The sequence below is a fragment of the Scyliorhinus torazame genome, chromosome 3, assembly GCF_047496885.1.
Source record: "Scyliorhinus torazame isolate Kashiwa2021f chromosome 3, sScyTor2.1, whole genome shotgun sequence".
Classification (NCBI taxonomy): domain Eukaryota; kingdom Metazoa; phylum Chordata; class Chondrichthyes; order Carcharhiniformes; family Scyliorhinidae; genus Scyliorhinus; species Scyliorhinus torazame.
The window spans coordinates 166627651-166652231 of record NC_092709.1 but is presented as its reverse complement, the minus strand read 5'-3'; the positions used below and the strand labels follow the sequence as shown (position 1 = coordinate 166652231).

Below are 24581 nucleotides of genomic sequence, written 5' to 3'. Positions count from 1 at the left end.
TACACTGCATTCGAAGCAGATGGGCGGCTCTACCACTTCCTAAGGGTTCCCTTCAGTGTCACAAATGGAGTCTCGGTCTTCCAACGGGAATGGACCGAATGGTTGACCGGTACAGTTTGCGGGCCACGTTTCCATACCTCGACAACGTCACCATCTGCAGCCACGATCAGCAGGACCACGACACCAACCTCCGCAAATTCCTCCATACCGCAAAAACCCTTAACTTAACCTACAACAAGGACAAATGCGTGTTCAGCACCGACCATCTAGCCATCCTCGCCTCACGAGCGCCTCCTTGTCTTCCCTAGGAAGTCCTCCTCCGGAACGTCACTGCCGACCTGGCTGGCAGCCCCAGGACCCATCTTGCTCTGAAAACATGTGCGGGCGCACAAATCGGACCCGTTGGTTGAGAGGGTTCACCTTCTCCACGCAAACCCTCAGTACGCCTACGTGGCGTACACCGATGGCCGACAGGACACGGTCTCCCTATGGGATCTGGCACCCGCCGGAAACACATACACTCTCCCAACACCGATCACCCCCTCCCTGCCACGGCGCACCCCACAACCGCTCCCTTCCTGGGTGGATCGGTCCTCCTCCCGTGCCCACCCAGGAGTAAAGAAACAGGGACGAACAGTGCAACGCTCCCAGAGACGACAGTGCCCGAGCCAGCACCTGCACCACCACCGGGGCTGAGGCGATCGACAAGGACGACCAGGGCACCCGCTCGACTCGTGGAATCCGCGTGACACAAAAAGAAAAAAACAAACTTGTAAATAATTCTGACAACCTGTACATAGTTAACTGTTGGGCTAAATGCATAGCCGCTGTACAAAATTAGTTCCAGGACCAGCCTTGTAAACCCCTACCACCATGCGAACCACCACCCCGCCGGGTTCTTTTTTAACAAGGGGTGAATGTGGTGGTATGTATTAGGGGTAGTACGGTACCTGTGAAGCCGAGAGGCTATTGGCTGACAGGTCCCGGGTCCTGGTTGGATCAGCCGCCTGCTGGCTCCGCCCAGAAGGCGGAGAATAAGAGCTCGAGTTCTCCCAGCAGCCGCATTCTGTAACTGAGCTGCTGGGGAACAAGTCTTGCTTAATAAAGCCTCGATTGATTTAATCTCTTCTCGACTTCAGTGAGTAGTTGTTGCGCTACAGACTCTTCTCACTGATGTAGAAAGATGAAGAATTTTGTGATGGAAACATCTGAACAAAAATGGAAACGGATAATCTGAAATCTCCCTCCTGCTTCAGCCCATCTCTCTTTCAACACTCAGTACCAATAGATGCAGCATTTTTTAGACAGCATCCATACAGGGTTAGGAAATCGATTTATTTTCTGCGGGCACTTTATTCAGTATGTGTACAGCAGTGATTTCCCGAGCCTGTGAGCCCAGTGGGGACAGGACACAGCTTCTATTGTCCCTTCACAGACACTGCGCAGAAAAATGTTGAAGTGTCAAAAAGTTACCAAGTAACTGCTGCCGACATCTGATTGGGCTGGGGGAACTCTTAAAGTTGTGTAACAAACTACATTGTGTCCTGCCGTTCGTTCCAGCTCATTTGGCGATAGTTGGAGCATTGTGGATCTTGGCGCTGGGGCTGCAGCCAGTGCCGCTGAGACTGACCTTCCCGGAGGATCTCACTGCAGAACGGCACTGAATCTACCCAATAAACCGGTGAGGGGGCACAGGCTGTAACAGGGGGAGGGGGGCAAGTTGTGATTGATGTATCCGGAGAAATGCTCCGGAAAACCTCAGTGCCGGCGGCTGAACTTTACACATCTCAGGCAGTGTGCAGGGCAGGAGTTTTAACATCCTCTCTCTCACAACCTCAGTCAGAAACCGATTTGTTATACGATGTAGATATCCCTCCATGGAGGAAGGCCGCGAGATTCATTCTCCCGACCGGGATTGTGAATGAATGTGTTGTAAAACGGGCTGAGAGATTACTCTACCTCCCAGGTCTCAGTTAGGCCTAGTGAACTGGAAGGGGAGGGGGTGGTCACTGCCTTGTATGGTGCAATGTGGACTGTGTAGGTCTCGGCTGTATGGATCAGTGTGGACTGTGGGTCTGGGCTGTATGGGTCTGGGCTGTATGGGTCAGTGCGGACTGTGTGGGTCAGTCTGGGCTGTATGGGTCTGGGCTGTATGTGTCAGTGCGGACTGTGTGCGTCAGTCTGGGCTGTATGGGTCAGTGCGGACTGTGTGGGTCAGTCTGGGCTGTATGGGTCAGTGCGGACTGTGTGGGTCAGTCTGTGCTGTATGGGTCTTCGGGCTGTACGGGTCAGTGTGGACTGTGTGGGTCAGTCTGGGCTGTATGGGTCAGTGCGGACTGTGTGGGTCAGTCTGGGCTGTATGGGTCTGGGCTGTATGTGTCAGTGCGGACTGTGTGGGTCAGTCTGGGCTGTAAGGTTCAGTGCGGACTGTGTGGGTCAGTCTGTGCTGTATGGGTCTTCGGGCTGTACGGGTCAGTGTGGACTGTGTGGGTCAGTCTGGGCTGTATGGGTCAGTGCGGACTGTGTGGGTCAGTCTGGGCTGTATGGGTCAGTGCGGACTGTGTGGGTCAGTCTGGGCTGTATGGGTCTTCGGGCTGTACGGGTCAGTGTGGACTGTGTTGCTCTGGGCTGTATGGGTCAGTCTGGGCTGTATGGGTCTTCGGGCTGTACGGGTCAGAGTGGACTGTGTTGCTCTGGGCTGTATGGGTCAGTCTGGGCTGTATGGGTCTTCGGGCTGTACGGGTCAGTGTGGACTGTGTTGCTCTGGGCTGTACGGGTCAGAGTGGACTGTGTGGCTCTGGGCTGTATGGGTCAGTCTGGGCTGTATGGGTCTTCGGGCTGTACGGGTCAGAGTGGACTGTGTGGCTCTGGGCTGTACGGGTCAGTGTGGACTGTGTGGCTCTGGGCTGTATGGGTCAGTCTGGGCTGTATGGGTCTTCGGGCTGTACGGGTCAGAGTGGACTGTGTGGCTCTGGGCTGTACGGGTCAGAGTGGACTGCGTTGCTCTGGACTGTATGGATCAGTCTGGGCTGTATGGGTCTTCGGGCTGTACGGGTCAGTGTGGACTGTGTGGCTCTGGGCTGTACGGGTCAGAGTGGACTATGTTGCTCTGGGCTGTATGGGTCAGTCTGGGCTGTATGGGTCTTTGGGCTGTACGGGTCAGTGTGGACTGTGTTGCTCTGGGCTGTATGGGTCAGTGTGGACTGGGTCTGAGCTGTGTGGGTCAGTGTGGACTGTGTAGGTCTCGGCTGTATGGATCGGTGTGGACTGTGGGTCTGGGCTGTATGGGTCTGGGCTGTATGGGTCAATGCAGACTGTGTGGGTCAGTATGGGCTGTGTAGGTCTGGGCTGTATGGGGCAATGTGGACTGTGTAGGTCTCGGCTGTATGGATCAGTGTGGACTGTGGGTCTGGGCTGTATGGGTCTGGGCTGTATGGGTCAGTGCGGACTGTGTGGGTCAGTATGGGCTGTATGGGTCTTCGGGCTGTACGGGTCAGAGTGGACTGTGTTGCTCTGGGCTGTATGGGTCAGTGTGGACTGGGTCTGAGCTGTGTGGGTCAGTGTGGACTGTGTAGGTCTCGGCTGTATGGATCAGTGTGGACTGTGGGTCTGGGCTGTATGGGTCAGTGCGGACTGTGTGGGTCAGTATGGGCTGTGTAGGTCTGGGCTGTATGGGGCAATGTGGACTGTGTAGGTCTGGGCTGTGTGGGTCAGTGTGGACTGTGGGTCTGGGCTAGATGTGTCTGTGGACTGCATAGAAACACATTGAAAATAGAAACAGGAGGAGGCCATTCGGCCCTTCAAGCCTGCTGTGCCATTCATTATGATTGTGGTTGATCATTGAGTTCAATACCTTGATCAAGCCTCCCTCCCCCCAATATCCCTTGATCTCTTTAGCCCCAAGAGCTATATCTAATTTCTCCTTGAAATACACAATGTTTTCACCTCAACTACGTTTTGTGGCAGTGAATTCCACAATTCACCACTCTGGGTGAAGACATTTCTCCTCACCTCAGTCCTAAAAGGTATACCCATTAACCTAGTTCTGTGTGTGTCTGTTTTGTGTGGGTTGTGCATCTGTGTTGTATGGCTCAGTATTGTTCAATATGTGTGTCAGTGTGGACCGTACAGGCTGGTATGGACTGTGTGTGTCTGGACTGTATGGGTGAGTGTGGGTCAGTATTGGCTGTATGTGTCGGTGTGGACTGTGTGGATCTGGATTGTATGTGTCAGTGGGGACAGTATGAGTCCGTGTGAGCTTTGTGGGTCTGGACTGTGGATTATGTGGGTCTGGGCTGTATAGGTCTACGGGGAGTGCGTGGTCTGGACTATGTGGGTCAATATGAACTGTGTGTTCACCAGTGCAATTACCGGGAGTGGTCACTGACTGGACACATGTTTCAAGCCCAGGAATACATTTAATTTGTTGTGAATATTAGTCGGTAATCCCTGAACATTCAATTGTTCCTCCTATTAAAATCCAGAGTTTTATCATTACCAAAGGTGACAATGAATAAATTATACTTACCCCCTTTAATATTTGCAGCATTACAGATGATATTTTAAAAATTCTTAAAACGTGTTTCCACAAATAATGAAGTGCATCTAGTTTCTACCCCGAGTGCCGAAATGCCGTCAAGAACAAATTACATTTTTATGGTGCCTTTAACACATAAAGTATCCCAGAATGTTGTAGAGCAAAAATAACCACCTAGCATAACTGTGATTGAAAACACCAATTCATCAAAATAGTTTAATTTTTCTACATATCCAGGGTTGGATAAAGAAGAAAAGACAGGTTTATGGCAGATACCGAGGTCTCAAAAGAGCGAAAGCCCTAAAAGAGTATAGAGAGTGCAGGGGGTTACTTAAAAAATAAATTCGGAGAGCGAAGAGGGGCATGAAAAAACACCAGCGGGTAAAAAGGAAGGCCTACAATGTTTTATAGGTATATTAAGGGCAAGAGGATGACCAGGCAAAGAGTAAGGCCCACTGAGGGCAATGTGGCAATTTGCGTGTGGAGAAAGTAGTTTTGAAAATTGTCAGAGCCTCTGCTGTGGGAGGCAAGGGAGGAGATTGCAGAGGATCTGACAATTTTCAAAACTGCTCTGGCCAAAGGGGAAGTGCCAGAGGACTGGAGGACATCGAATGTACCAGCCTCCCCGAACAGGCACCGGAATGTGGCGACTAGGGGCTTTTCACAGTAACTTCATTTGAAGCCTACTTGTGCCAATAAGCGATTTTCATTTCATTTTTCATTCATGTGGCACCATAATATTCAAGAAGGGTGGTAGGGAAATAACTGCAAATTACAGGCCAGTGAGTCTAACTTCAGTCGTAGGGAAACTATTGGAAACATTTCTGAGGGACAAAATTTATGTCCACATGGGGAAACAAGGATTAATCAAGGATAGTCAGCATGGCTTTGTCAAAGGGAGATCATGTCCTACAAATTTGTTTTTATTTTTCAAGGAGGTGATTAGATGTGTAGATGACTGTCGTGCAGTTGATGTAGTCTACATGGACTTCAGTAAGGCTTTTGACAATGTCTCACATGGGTGACTGGCCAAGATGGTAACATCCAGGGCAATTTGGCAAAATTGATCCAAAATTGGCTTAGTGGCAGGAGGTAGAGGGTTGTTTTTGTGACTGGAAGCCTGTGTTCAGTGGTGTTTTGCTGTATAGAAAGAGGAAATAAAGTACACAGATCTGACCGTGTGGAGTTTGCACATTCTCCCCGTGTTTGCGTGGGTTTCGCATCCACAACTGAAGGATGTGCAGTAGATGGATTGGCCATGCTAAATTGCCTCTTAATTGGAAAAAATGAATGGGGAACGCTAAATTTCTAAAAAAAAAATGAATGCATTTGTCACTTTCAGACTCAAATATTCCAACAATGTTATTGCTGACCTCATATTTTACACCCTTCATAAACTTCAGTTTATATAAAACTGTCTTGACCATCTCGTAAACCTTAGTAAGTGGGTATTTCACAACAAGTGGCTTATCTTTGGACCCCAAAATGCTTGCCGCCTGTCTACAAGGCTCAGGTCTGGAGTGTAATGGAACACTTGCCACCTTTCTGGATGCAAACATAATAATCGGGGTTCAACGGAATCCAGGGCATGAAAGCATGCGTACTCGATGTCTCTGGATTGAGGACTCTATTCACCACTGTGACTGCATTGCGTAGAACCACAGGATGCACTGCAGCAACTCACCAAGGTTATTCTGATAGAACATAGAACATTACAGCGCAGTACAGGCCCTTCGGCCCTCTGTTGCGTGTGTGACACGGTATTTCCTGTGTGAATACTGACAAATATTCATTTAGCACCTCTCCTATCTCCTTGGACTCCACGCACAACTTCCCACTACTGCACTTGACTGGCCTTACTCTTACTCTAGTCATTCTTTTATTCCTGACATATATACATAGAAAGCTTTAGGGTTATCCTTGATCCTACCTGCCAAAGACCTCTCATGTCCCCTCCTGGCTCTTCTTAGCTCTCTCTTTAGGTCCTTCCTAGCTAACTTGTAACTCTCGAGCGCCCTAACTGAACCTTCATGTCTCATCTTTACATAAACCTCCTTCTTCCTCTTGACAAGTGTTTCGACTGCCTTAGTAAACCACGGTTCCCTTGCTCGACCACTTCCTCCCTGCTTGACAGGCACATACTTATCAAGGACACGCAGTAGCTGTACCTTGAACAAGCTCCACATTTCCATTGTGCCCATCCCCCTGCAGTTTTCCTCTCCATCCGATGCATCCTAAGTCTTGCCTTATCGCATCATAATTGCCTTTCCCCCAGATATAACTCTTGCCCTGCGGTATATATCTATCCCTTTCCATCACTAAAGTAAACGTAATTGAATTGTGGTCACTATCACCAAAGTGCTCACCTACCTCCAAATCTAACACCTGTCCTGGTTCATTACCCAGTACCAAATCCAATACAGCCTCGCCTCTTGTTGGCCTATCTACATACTGTGTCAGGAAACTCTCCTGCACACATTGGACAAAAACGGACCCATCTAAAGTACTCGAACTATAGCGTAAAACAACCTCAAGTCCATCAGCCTTTCCTCATAAGATTTTCCCTCCATACCAGGCAACATCCTGGTAAATCTCCTCTGCACCCGCTCCAAAGCCTCCACGTCCTTCCTATAATGCGGTGACCAGAACTGTACGCAATACTCCAAATGCGGCCGTACCAGAGTTCTGTACAGCTGCAACATGACGACCTGACTCCGGAACTCAATCCCTCTACCAATAAAGGCCAACACTCCATAGGCCTTCTTCACAACCCTATCAACCTGGGTGGCAACTTTCAGGGATCTATGTACATGAACACCTAGATCCCTCTGCTCATCCACACTTCCAAGAACTTTACCATTAGCCAAATATTCCGCATTCCTGTTATTCCTTCCAAAGTGAATCACCTCACACTTCTCTCCATTAAACTCCATTTGCCACCTCTCAGCCCAGCTTTGCAGCTTATCTATATCCCTCTGTAACCTGCTACATCCTTCCACACTATCGACAACACCACCGACTTTAGTATCGTCTGCAAATTTACTCACCCACCCTTCTGCGCCTTCCTCTAGGTCATTGATAAAAATGACAAACAGCAACGGCCCCAGAACAGATCCTTGTGGTACTCCACTTGTAACTGAACTCCATTCTGAACATTTTCCATCAACCACCACCCTCTGTCTTCTTTCAGCTAGCCAATTTCTGATCCACATCTCTAAATCACCCTCAATCCCCAGCCTTCGTATTTTCTGCAATAGCCTACCGTGGGGAACCTTATCAAACGCTTTGCTGAAATCCATATACACCACATCAACTGCTCTACCCTCGTCTACCTGTTCAGTCACCTTCTCAAAGAACTCGATAAGGTTTGTGAGGCATGACCTACCCTTCACAAAGCCATGCTGACTATCCCTGATCATATTATTCCTATCTAGATGATTATAAATCTTGTCTCTTATAATCCCCTCCAAGACTTTACCCACTACAGACGTGAGGCTCACCGGTCTATAGTTGCTGGGGTTGTCTCTGCTCCCCTTTTTGAACAAAGGGACCACATTTGCTATCCTCCAGTTCTCTGGCACTATTCCTGTAGCCAATGATGACATAAAAATCAAAGCCAAAGGTCCAGCAATCTCTTCCCTGGCCTCCCAGAGAATCCTAGGATAAATCCCATCAGGACCCGGGGACTTATCTATTTTCAGCCTGTCCAGAATTGCCAACACCTCTTCCCTACGTACCTCAATGCCATCTATTATATTAGCCTGGGTCTCAGCATTCTCCTCCACAACATTATCTTTTTCCTGAGTGAATACTGACGAAAAGTATTCATTTAGTATCTCGCCTATCTCTTCAGACTCCACACACAACTTCCCATCCCTGTCCTTGACTGGTCCTGCTCTTTCCCTAGTCATTCGCTTATTCCTGACATACCTATAGAAAGCTTTTGGGTTTTCCTTGATCCTACCTGCCAAATACTTCTCATGTCCCTTCCTTGCTCGTCTTAGCTCTCTCTTTAGATCCTTCCTCGCTACCTTGTAACTATCCATCGCCCCAACTGAAACTTCACACCTCATCTTCACATAGGCCTCCTTCTTCCTCTTAACAAGATATTCCACTTCTTTGGTAAACCACGGTTCCCTCGCTCGACGCCTTCCTCCCTGCCTGACCGGTACATACTTATCAAGAACACGCAGTAGCTGATCCTTGAACAAGCTCCACTTATCTAGTGTGCCCAACACTTGCAGCCTACTTCTCCACCTTATCCCCCCCCAAGTCACGTCTAATGGCATCATAATTGCCCTTCCCCCAGCTATAACTCTTGCCCTGCGGTGTATACTTATCCCTTTCCATCATTAACGTAAACGTCACCGAATTGAGGTCACTGTCCCCAAAGTGCTCTCCGACCTCCAAATCCAACACCTGGCCTGGTTCATTACCCAAAACCAAATGCAACGTGGCCTCGCCTCTTGTTGGCCTGTCAACATATTGTGTCAGGAAACCCTCCTGCACACACTGTACAAAAAACGACCCATCTAATGTACTCGAACTATATCTTTTCCAGTCAATATTTGGAAAGTTAAAGTCTCCCATAATAACTACCCTGTTACTTTCGCTCTTATCCAGTATCATCCTCGCCATCCTTTCCTCTACATCCCTAGAACTATTTGGAGGCCTATAGAAGACTCCCAACAGTGTGACCTCTCCTTTCCTGTTTCTAACCTCAGCCCATACTACCTCGGAAGATGAGTCCCCATCTAGCATCCTCTCCGCCACCGTAATACTGCTCTTGACTAGCAGCGCCACACCTCCCCCTCTTTTGCCTCCTTCTCTGAGCTTACTAAAACACCTAAACCCCGGAACCTGCAACATCCATTCCTGTCCCTGCTCTATCCATGTCTCCGGAATGGCCACAACATCGAAGTCCCAGGTACCAACCCATGCTGCCAGTTCCCCTACCTTGTTTCGTATACTCCTGGCATTGAAGTACACACACTTCAAACCACCTACCTGAACACTGGCCCCCTCCTGCGACGTCAAATCTGTGCTCCTGACCTCTATACTCTCATTCTCCCTTCCCCTAAAACTACAATCCAGGTTCCCATGCCCCTTCTGCATTAGTTTAAACCCCCCCCAAAGAGCACTAACAAATCTCCCCCCCAGGATATTTGTGCCCCTCAGGTTCAGATGTAGACCATCCTGTCTGTAGAGGTCCCACCTTCCCCAGAAAGAGCCCCAGTTATCCAGAAATCTGAATCCCTCCCGCCTGCACCATCCTTGTAGCCACGTGTTTAATTGCTCTCTCTCCCTATGAATTGCTGGAGTAGATGTAAATGTACTTGAAGGGCAGGTAAGGTCTGTTTATGTGTCATGAAGTGAAGTTCTTCAAACTGTAAAAAAAAACCTGGCTGCAACTGTTAGTGATTGTTTTATAAAAGACCTTGGCTGGATTGCTTTGATTGACAGGCCAGCAGGTGTGGCATCTGTTAAAACAGGTTCAAAGAGTTTTTGTTGACATTTCTATAAGGGTTAGTCATTATGCATTCTTGACTGAGTTCGAAAAACTACAATTATCTCTGGATGTTCAGTGTTCACAGTTTGATTGACAGCTTAAATAGGCTATTAAAGAATTAGAGGTATGAGCAGAAGTTTGCTTTTAAAAGAATTAACTACCTAAGGAGATTCAAAACCTTTGATGCTTTCATTAATGGGTTCTTTTTTCACTATAAAGTCTGTCTCATGAGAGCTCTATTCGATTTTTCGAAGTTGATTTTTATTTAATCTCAAAATGGCTCTGGAGGTTTGCCCTAGGTGGATGCTGGGTGAGTTGGCATTGAGTTAGAATGATGGTGTGAGGGGCTATGGGGTTGATGGCGGGCATTAGTTTGCATTTAATTTGCATTGAGTATGAGGGGTCATGGGCATGAATTTGCATGGAGAATATGAGGGACCATGGGAACTGGGTGTGTATGTGACGGCTAGCGGATCATAAATCTTCTAAAACAACAGGGACCAAGTCTCACAGAACCAATACAGGCCTTCCAACCAACGCATCTTGGCACCTGCCTGTCCGTGTGTCCTCTTAACAATCTGCTTCTAGGGCTGTCGGGCCTGACTTCATCCTGCAGGTGCTCACTTGGAGAGAAAATCTTGTGATTTGGAGAATTTTTACCCTTAGATCCCATGCCACCTCATGACCTTTCCGAACTACGATGCCATCTCCATGCCCTCCACCCCCATGTATCCTCCATAGCCACTCACCCAGTATGTATTATGTATAGTACTCTGGAGGCACCCAGTTGGAATGGGAATTATTTTAAAATAATTGAACCTCGCCCTCTTACTAATCAATATGACTACTCTCCTACCCCTCATCCCATAGCATGAATGGTATGTCTGTCCCACCTAGCCCTTCCTTACCCATAGTCAGTCCTTCTCCTCAGGTGTGTTTCCTGCAGAAAGACTATGTCGGCTTTTAAACTTCTTAGGTAGGCAAAAACTCGGGATCTTTTCACTGGGCCATTAAGTCCCCTGACATTCCAGGTAATAATCCTGGTGGGGTGTTTCTGTCCCCCTGTTCCTGCGGGATCAACCATTCTTACCTGGTGGATGCGCCCCTACACTCTGGGGTTTCCATTTGTTAGGGGGTCATCCAAAATGTCTGCGGTCACCGTTATCACCATGAGGTCGGGCCTCTGCGCTCTGGGGTTTCCCTTTGTCCAGGGGCACCCAACATGGCCACCAACTGTGTGTACGGCAATTGGGTGCGCCCCTGCAGTCCAGGGTCTCCCTTTGTTCAGGGACCTTCCAAAGTGGCTGCTTGAAGCGCCATCCTGTTTCCTCAACCTGTTCCTCACCTGCTGAAGCCCATACGAAAACCAACTAATTTTGGGGGTTTGGTGAAGCTGTCTCTCCGACTAGGTTGCCCAGCATTTAGGCGTCGTACCCCGTCGGATCTCTGCCGTCGATGACTTCGTGGTAGGCCCACAATTCAAATATTTTGCCATCGGGACGTGTTTTGTGGTCCTTGACTTTCCCCTTTCAGTTCCCCTGGGCTGTCACCGACCCTTTCACTTCTGCCTCCAGGGCGACGATTCTGTCCCTCTGGTCCGTCGAGCCGTTCTCCAGGTCAAGGGTCATCCTCTCCTGATTCTCTACTTTCTTCCCAAGTCGATCGATTGCCTTTTGCATGGTGGATACTGCCACCTGGATATCTGTCTGATCGCCTCTTTCATGGCGGTCAGCTCCTTCATGAGGAAGTCCTTCTATCCGTCTCTGGGTGGAGGGGAGAGGCTAATGCTCGGGCCGTTGGCTGCCCTCCCTCCTGGGTGTCTGGGCCCCCTTCACTTCGTGGGTCTGCCATCTCATCCGGCTGCTGCTCGTGGTTCTATCTGCCGCATCTGCCGTCTCGTCAGTCCCTCGAGCTCCCGTTTGCTGCCATTTTTTCTTGGTTATTCTTTTCTTGCCGTTGAGGTACTTGTGTGTTTCAAAATTCGACTAAAAGTGCATTTTTGGTTCTGGTTTGGAGGAGAACTACCTGATTGTGCATCCGATCAGCACATCACCGTCACCGAAAGTGCACAGTTTATGGAACTTTTCTACATGTAAATTGGCTGTTGCATTTGCATTCAAAACCACTATACATTGAGACAAATTTGGTGTCCATGAATCTCTCTGGGATGTCTTGAGTATCTGAAAGACATGTTTGTTCTTAAGGTCTCCAGTCCACAATTTGCTGTGGCAGGGCCTTTTAAAGGTGTTTTGTATTTGTTTAAGTTTCACAAAACTTTGTATGACATATTGCTGAAAGTGCGGATAGTGTTGGAGTGAGGATAAAAGGTGGTCTGGTAATAATAATAATAATCTTTTATTAGTGTCACAAGTAGGCTTACATTAACACTGCAATGAAGTTACTGTGAAAGGTCCCTAGTCGCCGCACTCCAGCTCCTGTTTGGGTACACAGAGGGAGAATTTAGAATGTCCAATTCACCTAACAAGCACATCTTTCGGAACTTGTGGGAGGAAACCGGAGCACCCGGAGGAAACTCTGACTGAGAAAACAAGGCAAGCGAATGTCCTTAAGCAATCAGGCTGAAGGATTGAGACAATAATAGCACAAAGGATTGAGAAGGAAGTGCAAATAAAAGTGTTGAATTCAATGCTGTATTAGGTACAGAAAGGGAAATAGACAGGGAAAGAAAGATTGGATTAACCGAGGAAAAAAAAGAGAGATGTTGGAAAAATTTGAAGAACAACATTATGGGCCGGATCTACCGGTTGCATTGTGCCCGAAAAGCAGCGTGGCGCAAGGCGACCAGTGGATGTCGGGAGATCCCACTTCTGGGATCTACCTGACTCACGATGCCTTGCAAGATCTTTTAAAAAAAATATTTTTGTTGCCATTTGTATTTAAAAACAGAGCTTTGCAGACAAAGAACAATACAAGAACAATGGTAATAGAAGTTAACACAATAAAAGAACAACAAAACATGAGCTTCACGCTGTCACCACGTCCGTGACTTAAGGTCCCAGTATCATTTTACATTATTTACAATAGTGTTCCTTTGTACAGTATTTTGAAGGGGTCTTCCTGGGGCACCCAGCTTTGCCCATATATTTACATACGTTGCTGGGATCTTTCCCCCCCCTTGCCGATTGTCTTTGTTTCGTTGGTGGGGTTGGGGGATGGGGGTGGGGAGTCAGGTGTTCCTCCAGCAGTTTTCGATGGCGGGTGGATCGATCCAGTTTAGCCCATATGGGATGGGTTTGTGTTCCCTCCCATGGGTGGCCTACTGCCCCGTTCCTCCTCCACTATTCGTGAGCTCCCTTTCATGCAGGTGGCATGTTCATTGCCTGCTTTCTAGACCCCATCCTACCCCCGCCTTCCCTAACTATCATTCTTCCCCCCCCCTCCCCCCAAAGTTAGCTGCTGGTGGCAAACAGATCTGTGAAGAGGCTTGTGAACTTTTTCCACATGTTGTGGAATCTCTCCTTGGTCCCTCTTATTGCGCATTTCATTTTTCCTAGTCTCAGGAATGCGGCCAGATCAGAGAGCCATTCCGAGGCCCTGGGTGGCGCTGCCAACTTCTAACCTCTCAGAAGTCTCCGCCTAACGATCAGTGAGGCGAAGGTCAGGGTATCTACCCCCTTGCCTGTCCAGAGTTCTGGGTGCTCTGACATCCCGAAGATCACCACAGATGGGCACTGCTCCGTCTCAACACCCACCCCGCTGGACATAGCCTCGAAAAAGACCATCCAGAGTCTGGGGCAGGACCTGAACATGTGGGTGCGGTTGGCTGGGCCCCCCGACACCACTCGCACTTATTCTCCCCTTCCGGGAAGAAGCCGCTCATGCGTGTCTTGGTAAGGTGTGCTCCGTGCACCACCTTGAGCTGCATTGCCAAGGTGCCCAGGCAGCATTGCCAGCTGGAAGGGCACTGCCAGGGTACCAGGCTAGCACTGCCAAACCGGCATTTTTGTGCGATGTGGACCGGGCCAGGTTGTGCTCTGCGCGGGTATCCCCTTATAGTGTGTTGGGGATGGTGGGGGTGCGGTTCGGATGTCGTGTTGGGAACGCGAGAGGTCAGGGCGTCATTTATAAATTTCGGCCCGATCTCTCACTGCACTGAGGAGTTCTGGCAACTCCTCCGTGCAGATAGCAGGGCTCAGTGCGGCCTCATCGGGGAGTGCCCTGCTGAGGCCCCAGATCTACCTGGGTGGGCATTCGATAATGGGGTGTTTCTTGGCTCTCCGAGCACTGGGAAACACCTGCCTAATCTCGGGCTACAGGATGCTGCCCCATTTGGGTAGATCACGCCCTACATGTTTTCAAAATCACCAATACTTATAACATGAAGGAACAGGGTTTTGCCCTTCATTGTTCCTTTTCAATGCTAGAAAGTCTGACTGGCAATAAGTAACACTTTTTGGATTGTTAAAAGCGTAGTTAGTCTGAAATGGACAACATTTAACTTCATATGAGTTTAGTCTACATCCACCATGCAAATATAATGGGCGCGATTCTCCGATGCCGCGCCGGTTGGGAGAATTGCTGATCGCGCCATTTTTCCACGCGACGCGTGACCCGGGAACCTCATCACTTATCTGCCCAACCGAGGTGAGTGTCTCTGCGATGGTGGATGGTGTGGGAGACAGCAGTTCCGCTAGCTCGAGGTCATCGTCCGTTTGGAAGTCTGGTATGAAATGGTCCCCCTCATGGCCCGGCGCAAGGTGCATGCGGCCCATGTCATGTTGCCCTCCAGGTAAATCCGTGGACTGTGTGGCCGTTCTCTGTGCGTCATTGTCACTGTCCGTCCTGTGCCCCTCAGTATTGTCTCTGTCCGTCGTATGTGTGTCCCTGTCCAGCGGTCCCATACTGAGAGGATGGCCCTCCTGTCCGACCGACTGCCACCCTCTGGCGTGCGTCCCTGGGTGCGCTTGAGGTTGGAGATGGCCGGCTGTGTCTTGGCCGAGAAGACCCTGGATGTTTGGCGGCTGGCCCTGGGGAACACAACGATACGGGGTTCGTTAGACACGCTGGGCCGGTTGTATGGTGGTGGTGGGGGCAGTGTGTGAGGGGGGGGGGGGATCGAAGGTGCAGTGGCATGAGTTTGAGGGGGGAGGGGTTTGAGGGTGCAGTGGCCATAGTGTGACGGGGGAGGGGATTGAGTGTGAGGGGGGCGATGACGTGGGGGGTGGGGTGGGTGAGGCCATGCAGGGTTGTCTCACTTGCTTCACCGCCTCCGACCTGACATGTCGCGACCTCCCGGGTGGCGGATCCCCCTGCGAGGTCCAGGGCCCTCTGCTCGTGAACATTTAGGGGGTGCAGCACAGGAGAACACCCTCCGGTTCTCTTCCGCTCACGTTGGTTGTGAGCTGTCTTGTCCTGGCGGGGGGGTTGTATAAAGCATCACAAGTCGGCGGGTATCATCAGGGCGTGCAGATATAGGCTATATTAATGCTGGGTGAGGAGACCGTTGGAGCCACGCCATGGCATCTCTCCAGGGGGGGTCCCGGTGCTCATGTGGGTCGAGCGCAATGTTGTGCACCCTGAAACCCCCCCCACCCCACTTCCCCCCCTTGTGCCCGGGAGGGGGGGGGGGTTGGTTGTGACCCGGGGGCACCCTCATGGCACTTACCCTGGCAGCCCGAGTGAGGTCGTGCAGCTTCTTCCGACACTGCTCCCCGGACCGGGGGGTGTGCCCCACAGCACTCACAGCGGTGCCAACTTCACGCCAACCGCACCTCACCGTGCTGGACGGCTGGCGATGCCCACGTCTTGGGCAGAGGGAGCCCTTCGGTTTTCAACCTCATCGAGGAGGGTGTCCAGGTCCGTGTCCCGGAACCTCGGTGCGGCTCGTCGGGGCTCAGCCATCTCTCATCCTTCTCCTCCTCCTGGATCCTTCCGTGCGCGGATCGCGCCGCGTATTTCGTGCGTCGTGCGCTTACGACGCTGCTTTCGCGCCACGTCCCTCGTGGCCCCGCTCCTAGCCCATTGTCGGGCCCTGAATCGATCGTGATCGGGGCCGTTTCGCGCCGCGTGAAACTCTACGGCGTTCACGACAGCGTGGGCACTTAGTCGCGGGAGTGGAGAATCGCGCCCAACAACTTCAGGCCAGGCTGTGAGATGATGTTATCGCAATCCTAATGTTGGATTGGTGCTGCAATCTTTGGATTTTAATCACGACCTGGCTTTTGCCTCAAGTTGCTCTGGGATTTATGCATAAACAATGAAGAACAGCATTAACCACATTATTATTATGATAGCAAATTCTGGGCCTCTTTTTTTGAAAGGGGATCAGGCAGCCACAGAAGGAATTGGACATTTCTACAGCAATAACAGTTCTGTAATGAGGCTGTAGTCATAATTTTGTTAAACCACCTGTAAGATAACAGACTCTCTTCAGTTCTCATATTCAACTCTGTATTTTTCCATGAGAAACAAGTGCCAAAAGTACCTATAAACACTAACAGATGAAAATATGGCCGTACTTGTCCGCATCAACAACTTCACTGTTGGTCAAAGTTATCAGCTTAGTGATGATATATTATAGTCCTGTTTGTCAGATATAGGAGAAAAATCCCCAATGGCAAAGTTGCCCAAACTGCGGCCCAAAGCCAAGTGCAGGTCTAGAGGCCTTGAAATATGGCTCTTAAAGCCAAAATAATTCAGTCCGATTTCTGCTTGTTCTTATTGCCTGATCTCCTGTTTGAATTTCCTGGGTTTAGAGGTGTGCCAGGTAAAACTCTTGGTCCTGGAACATGGATTTACATTCCAGATGCTTGCATGACCTTCATACATCCATTCGGTCACAATTTAAAAGCTTAGTTATTCCTATCACATTGGAAAAGTGTGGTAAGTCTTTTTTTTAAAATTTAGAGTACCCAATTTTTTTTTTCCCAATTAAGGGGCAATTTATCGTGGCCAATCCACCTAACCTGCCATCTTTGGGTTGCGTAGAAGATGTCATAGTTTATTCGCTCCAGGGAAGTACTGGACGACGAAGGGTACTCTGTCAGTTGTGTCCCATGTTTGACTTCTGAGGAGGTTGGTGTGGTTTTTTGCTGTAGCGCGTTTATTTTGATGTTTCCCAACAGAGTATCAGCAAGCAATGTAACCATGGTCCAGATCTTCTAGTCAGCAGCAATGCTGGGGAAATTGTCACTGACTTCGAAGATCACCATGGCCTGACAATTTTTGTCCTTCAACATTCGGGCCTTCTTTTTCTAACTGCAGCAGAAATACTTCAGCATAGTGACGCACAAAGAGGAATGGCAAAGAGGGCACACACCCTTTTTACAATGTCAGCTGCTGTATTCAGTTAATTGTTTAAAGACCTCAAAAGTGGTTGATCGAGCATGTGAACGAGTAACTGTTTCCACAGTTCAACATTTTCAGATAGGAGGTGAAGAGAAGAAATTGGTGGAGAAATTGAAATCTGTTGCTTCTCATTCATTTAAATAGCAATTACATGGGACTAATTTTAATAGTTATTGAGTAATTAGTTGTACTTTGGTGAATTCCCTTTTATGGGGATCTGTCAGGAGGGAGAGGCAATTCAGTATTAAAGTACTGCAATCACAATAGCCTTGTGAAGATGAATATTAAAAGAAAATTGAGCATATTTGAGAGAAATACATGCCTGAAGCATCACATGAATAATGTCTGTGAATCGCTGATTGAGTACAGAATGTAATGTTTTGATGATTAATTGTCCTTCAAATGCAGCTACTGGATGATTTATAACATGACATTTGCCAGTTTCAGTAATGACACTGTTCCATTCAATTTAATTTAATTTTTGTCTCGACAGTTGAAATGAATACTGAAAACTTCTCTTTAAGTGAACAGATTGTCTCCCCTTCATACATTCAACAAGGTGCACAGGCCCGTCGCACACATGAGCACTTAATTAAGATGCTTATAGAAAAGGTAATGAAAATTAGTTAAAGTAACAATTAGTAAAGTTGTTCACTGTGTAATGTGTTTTGTCAAAACATTTAAATTATCCTTTCTCTCATTCTCTCTGTCTCTTACCTTTGTCTGAGTTACTCTTGTTGATTGATAATTCTTCAGATAGCTGGTCAGTCACTCGTAAAGGCTTATTTCATAGAATGTTCACAAAAATATGTTCATGATATTTCCCTATTAGTTGACAGCAACTAATTTGCAGCATTTAATTCCAAATTCCTTTTTATAGAGCATTTCATAGTTTAATACTACTGATGCCACCCCAAGATTGAGTGTGAAAAAAACAGTCAATTAAGTGCTTTTAAAGTGTAGTCAATGTTGCAATGTAAGAAACGTGGTAGCCAATTTGAGTACACCAAGCTCCCACAAACAGTAATATGATATAGGCCAGATAATTTATTTTGATGATGTTGATTGAAGGATAAACAATGACATTGGCCAGAGCATTCGGGATAACTCCCCGGCTCTTCTTTGAAATATTATTTACATAAACCTGCGCAGGCAGACAGGGCCTCGGTTCACCGTCTCATCTGAACGGTGACACCGGTGCAGAACTCTCTCAGTACTGCAAAAGATTGTCAGCCTTGATTTTTTAATGGGTTTAAATAAAGAGGATTATTTATTTATGCACTAATCCTGAAAACAAATGCTACTGCACAAATACAGTCACATGCAAATAAACTCAAGGAAAGTACAGTTGAAGAGAATAGTGCACTTTTATAAATTATAAGCAAAAAGAGGAATTCATAATTCATGTGATTGTATTGTTCTGGAAAATGTGCATTGCAGATCTGATGAAGAACATGACTTCACTCCTGAAAGGTGGTTTGGGTGAATTCTATAACCAAAGTTGCATATCAAAAACATTTCATGATTCTCTCAAAGGCATTGCCTTTCTGCACATCACAAAATTAGTTGCTTTTACCCTTCTTAAAAGGAGGTCAGTTTGCTATATTGGTGTATTCGAAAGGGAACAGATTTGGAGACCTTGCGATGTTACAGCCTCTTGTTCTTTTAGGTAAGAAGTCTTACGACACCAGGTTAAAGTCCAAGTTTGTTTCAAATCACTAGCTTTCGGAGAACTGTTCCTTCCTCAGATCAATGAAGAGGTAGGTTCCAGAAACATTTATACAAACAAAAGTCAAAGATGCAAGACGATACTTTGAATGCGAGCATTTGCAGGTAATTATGTCTTTGCAGAGCTAGAGAGAGAGGTAACCCCAGGTTAAAGAGGTGTGAATTGTCTCAAGCCAGGACAGTTGGTAGGATTTTGCAAGCCCAGGCCAGATGATGGGGGGGGGGGGGGGGGGGGTGAATGTAATGCGACATGAATCCAAGGTCCCGGTTGAAGTCATACTCATGTGTGCGGAATTTGGCTATGAGTTTCTGCTTGGCGATTCTGCGTTGTTGCGCGTCCTGAAGGCCGCCTTGGAGAACGCTTAACCGAAGATCAGAGGCTGAATGCCCTCGACTGCTGAAGTGTTCCCCGAATGGAAGAGCACATTCCTGCCTGGCGATTGTCGCGCGATGTCCATTCATCCGTTGTCGCAGCGTCTGCATGGTCTCGCCAATGTACCACGCTTTGGGACATCCTTTCCTGCAGCGTATGAGATAGACAATGTTGGCTGAGTCGCACGAGTATGTACCGCGTTCCTGGTGGGTGGTGTCCTCGTGTGTAATGGTGGTACCCTTGTCGATGAACTGGCACGTATTGCAGAGATTGCCATGGCAGGGTTGTGTGGTGTTGTGGTAGCCATTCTGAAGGCTGGGTAGTTTGCTGCAAACAATAGTTTGTTTGAGGTTGCACGGTTGTTTGCAGGCAAGTAGTGGGGGTGTGGGGATGACCTTGGCAAGATCTTCGTCTTCCATCGATGACGTGTTGAAGGCTGTGAAGAAGATGGCGTAGTTTCTTCGCTCCGGGGAAATACTGGACGATGAAGGGTACTCTGTCGATTGTGTCCCATGTTTGACTTCTGAGGAGGTTGGTGTGGTTTTTTGCTGTAGCGCGTTTATTTTGATGTTTCCCAACAGAGTATCAGCAAGCAATGTAACCATGGTCCAGATCTTCTAGTCAGCAGCAATGCTGGGGAAATCGTCACTGACTTCGAAGATCACCATGCCCTGACAATTTTTGTCCTTCACCATTCGGGCCTTCTTTTTCTATCTGCAACAGAAATACTTCAGCATAGCGACGCACAAAGAGGAATGGCAAAGAGGGCACAGACCCTTTTTACAATGTCAGCTGCTGTATGCAGCTAATTGTTTAAAGACCTCAAAAGTGGTGGATCGAGCATGTGAACGAGTAAGTGAGTACAGGCGAATCAGTGGGGGTGCGAATGGAACGGTGGGTTGAGTTACACTATTAATCACTGAGTTACACCAGGGCTTGAACGGTGTAAAAATTCTTGGGTAGGATTTGTGAGGGCCACGAAGAATCCAGCACGAGTTTTAAGGATACAAAGTAATAACATTTATTTACAATAACATCTATATATATATATATATATAACAGCAGCAGCAACTTCCCTTGCTGCACACTCCTTCCTGCTGGTTCCAAACTGGCCAGCTTTATTTATACTTGGAGTTTACTTATGGTTTCTCCGCCCCCCTCATTGGGGAAGCTCATACTCCCACAGGATTGTGGGATTGTCATTAGTCCCCAGCCAATGGTAAGCAGGCAGGTTATAACAGTAGGTAACTGCATCCAGGCAAGCAGCATGCATCTAGCCCAGATCTTTGACACCAAGGTCAATGTAAGTGACCTTAAGCAGAGTCCTGGGTAATGCAAATCAGCTTAAGTTTCCTGGGCAATTACAGTGCTTGTGCATGTGTCAGGACTTGAATTGATCCTAAAGCTCAATATAGGACAACGATTCTGCTGTTGGGATCGGAGGATCATGTCCCAATTAACCATTATTGCACCAATCCTCAGCCAACATCCATACATGGTCACTATTGTAGGGTAGCCAAATCAGGAGTTGAAACTTTGATGATTTCTCTCTGCTTGTATGCGTTCTTCGCCATGATCAGAAAATACAGCACAGAACATTGAGTAATAGGAGATTCAAATAGCGTCTTATTTGTCTGAAGTAGACAATGGGTATTTGCCAATGTTGTATCTGTATGAACAGCTTGGTTAATGGCACCGTTATTCTGGAGCACAAGTCTTCAGTACTATTGCTGTAATATTATCCTGGCCCATAGCCTTTGCAGTATCCAACGCCTTCATCCGTTTTGTGATATCACATGAATTGAATCCTAGGTAGGTGATAATCAGCAGGGGGTTGACGCCATGAGACTTCATAGGGTCCAGAGTTGATATTGAGATTTCTCAGGGCAACTCCCTCCTGACTGTATACCACTGTGCCAACACCTATGGCGGGTCTGTTCTGGTGTTGGGGCAGGACACATGCCCAGGGATGGTGATGGTGTTGTCTGGGATATTGTCTATAAGGTATGATTCCGTAAGTAAGACTGTATCGGGCTGCTGCTTGACTAGTCTGTGCAACAACAGACCCAATTTTGGCACGAGTCCCCAGATGTCAGTAAGGAGGACTTTGTGGGCTTGACAGGGCTAAGTTTGCTGTTGTCTTTTCCAGTATCTAGGTTGCTGCCAGGTGACCTGTCTGGTTTCATTCCTTTTTGTTGACTGTAGCTTGATCCAACTGAGTGGCTTGCTAGTCATTTCCGAGGGCATTTAAGAGCCAACCACATTGCTGTGGGTCTGGAATCACACGTACCCAGACCATGTAAGGACGGTAGCTTTCCTTCCATGAAGGATTTTAGATGGGTTTTTATGACAATCGACCGTGGTTTCATGGTTACCATTACCGAGACTAGCTTTTTAATTCTAGATTTATACTGGGGATAAGGAGCTTTAAAAATTTAGAAGTATAAAATGAAATTTATTTGAGAATATCTGCATTTTTCCAAATTTTTAGTTTCTGTGTGAATACCATTGATATCTAATTTCTCTGCTTCACGATTAAGAGCTCAAGAATTACTAATTTCAGTATGCTGCATCAGTGAAATCTCAATGTATGGTGTGATGTGTGTGTTCTACTGAATGGATCACACATCGAGATAGGTACCTCATCTTCTTCAGATGCTGCATGTGTTCCGTGGGGCTGGTTGAACTGTTGAGGAGGTCACGAGCATGGTACATTAGGCATGGCAATGAACGTTGGCTGCTTGGACTTATAGAAAGCATTTGACAAAGTTTCACACAGTTAAAACAACTGTGAGAGCAAATGGATTTGTAGGTAACTTTGAAACATTGTTCAAAGATAGGATACAGGTGAAGTGATAAAGGGAATGTACTGTGATTGACAGAATGTGACAAGTGGCATTCCACAGGGATTTTTACTGCTGTTTCAGATTTTTGCCCTATATACCCATGACTTGGATGAAGGAATAAAACACTGTATATGCCAGTTTGTTTGAAAACACCACATTGTACAGATGGAAGCTGGAACTTACAAAGGGCCATAGACTCAGACTAAATGAATGGGCAAAACTATGGCAGATGGAGTATAATTTTGGGAAGTGTGAGGTCATGACATTTGGATGTTCAAGGACAAATTGGAATAATTTTTGAAGGACCGAAGAATATGAACTGTGCAGGAGGAAAAGGATTTGGGTAATCATGCACACAACTTAAAAGCTAGTGTAAAAGTATAAAACGTAATAATACAATAATAGAAAGTTGGTCTTTATCTCAAAGAGGTTAGAATACAGAGTGAGGAAGTTAAGCTTTGGTTGTTTAGAGCCCTGGTCAAACCCCAACTGGTGTACTCTGTTCAGTTTTGGGCGCCACACCTGAGGAAAGATATATTGGCTTTGGTATACTATCGCGCATTTTCACCAAAATGGTACCAGGGCAAAAGTGGTAAGTCTGGAGGACAGGTTGACTCAAAATCCTTTGAATTTGGATCTAAACACGACCTTAAAGATAATAAAGTAATTTGATAGGACTGGTACAGGGGAACTATTTCCTCTGGTACGGAATCTAGAACTAAAGGGAATAATCTTTAAATTAGTACCAGGTAAATAATACAAAAATTATGTACAAACAATAAGCTGGATTATTGCATACTTAGGATTGAAGTTTAAATCCTGCTTACTGTTGTGAGAAACATAGGACGGGATTCTCCGACCCCCCGCCGGGTCGGAGAATCCCCGGGGTCGGTGTGAATGCCGCCCCCGCCGGCCACTGAATTCTCCGGCACTGGAGATTCGGCTGGGGCGGGAATCGCGCCGCGCTGGTCGGCGGGCTCCCCCCCCCCCGGCGATTCTCCTGCCCGCGATGGGCCGAAGTCCCGCTGCTTCTATGCCAGTCCCACCGGCGTAAATTGAACCAGGTCCCTTACCAGCGGGACCCGGCCACGCGGGCGGGCTCTGGGGGGCGGGGGGGGGGGGCGATCTAGCCCCGGGGGGGGGGCGCACGGTGGCCTGGCCCGCAATTGGGGCACACCGATCCGCGGGTGGGCCTGTGCCGTGGGGTCACCCTTTTCCGATGCGCCGACCATCAGCCTCTGCCATGGCCGACGTGTAGGTGAACCCCCCCCCCCGCGCATGTGCGGGGATGATGTCAGCAGCATGTGAGGACTCACGCCGGCTGGCGGAGTCCCTTCGGCCCTGGTTGGCATGGCGCCAAAGGCCTTCCATGCCAGCCGGTGGGGCGCCAACCACTCTGGGGCGGGCCTAGCCCCTAAAGGTGCAGAGGATTCCGCACCTTTGGGGCGGCCCGACGTCGGAGTGGTTCACGCCACTCCGTCCCGCCTGGACCCCCCCCCGCCCTGCCAGGTAGGGGAGAATCCCGCCCCTGGTTGTTGTAAGTGTTCCCAGTCCTATCATAAACACTTCACAGTCAATGTTAGAGATTAAGATCGACAAGGACTTCTCATTGTTCTATTATTTCCTTAGGGTAAATGCCCAGAAGATGGATGGGATGAGAGTACAATTGAGCTTTTTCTACATGAACTGGCGGTCATGGACAGTAATAACTTCCTTGGTAATTGTGGAGTTGGCGAGAGGGAAGGAAGAGTGGCCTCAAACCTAGTTTCCAGAAGACATTATAGGTATAGATTCATGTGTATATCTTTTAAGTTGTTGAGTGCATTCTTTTACAAACTCTGCTTTGTGAAGGAAAAATGATAAGATTTAGACTTGCAGGTCATTGTGTGAACACAAGGCTATATTCACACAAATAATGTTTAGCAAACAAATAAAATCAGTCAACTTTATCATTCTCTCTGCCCTACCTCACCACAACGTTGTTCCTCCTACTGATGGATATTCTGAATTCAGACAGAGTCATTCTGGCTACTGAACTCAATTCCACCCCTTTCCCCATTGGGGATTTGGCCCCTTCATTGGACACACAATTTGAATGGTATCTGGAGCCTGGGAGTGCTAAGATTTAATGTTTTGATACCTAGCCGAGCATCTTCCGGTATCCCAGCTGCTTCCTATGTACAGTGGTGTCTGTCAACTGTTTTCAAAAGAGTGGACAAGATTGTAGCTGAAATGCAGACCTCATTCCATTGTAATTTTTCAAGCAGTTTGTTATTATAC

The 24581-nt window shown here is 47.8% G+C and overlaps 1 protein-coding gene across 1 annotated transcript in view; it reads left to right on the top strand.

Annotated features, from left to right (window-relative positions):
- The first annotated feature begins 1416 nt into the window (after positions 1 to 1416).
- Positions 1417 to 24581, top strand: part of sepsecs (Sep (O-phosphoserine) tRNA:Sec (selenocysteine) tRNA synthase) — a 127630-nt gene continuing 104465 nt past the window's right edge. Inside the window, exons 1-3 of the mRNA XM_072496508.1 lie at positions 1417 to 1681; positions 17848 to 17966; positions 23931 to 24085. Coding sequence (XP_072352609.1) covers positions 17853 to 17966; positions 23931 to 24085 — 269 coding nt within the window. The 5' untranslated portion in view covers positions 1417 to 1681; positions 17848 to 17852. The remainder of the gene's footprint in view (positions 1682 to 17847; positions 17967 to 23930; positions 24086 to 24581) is intronic.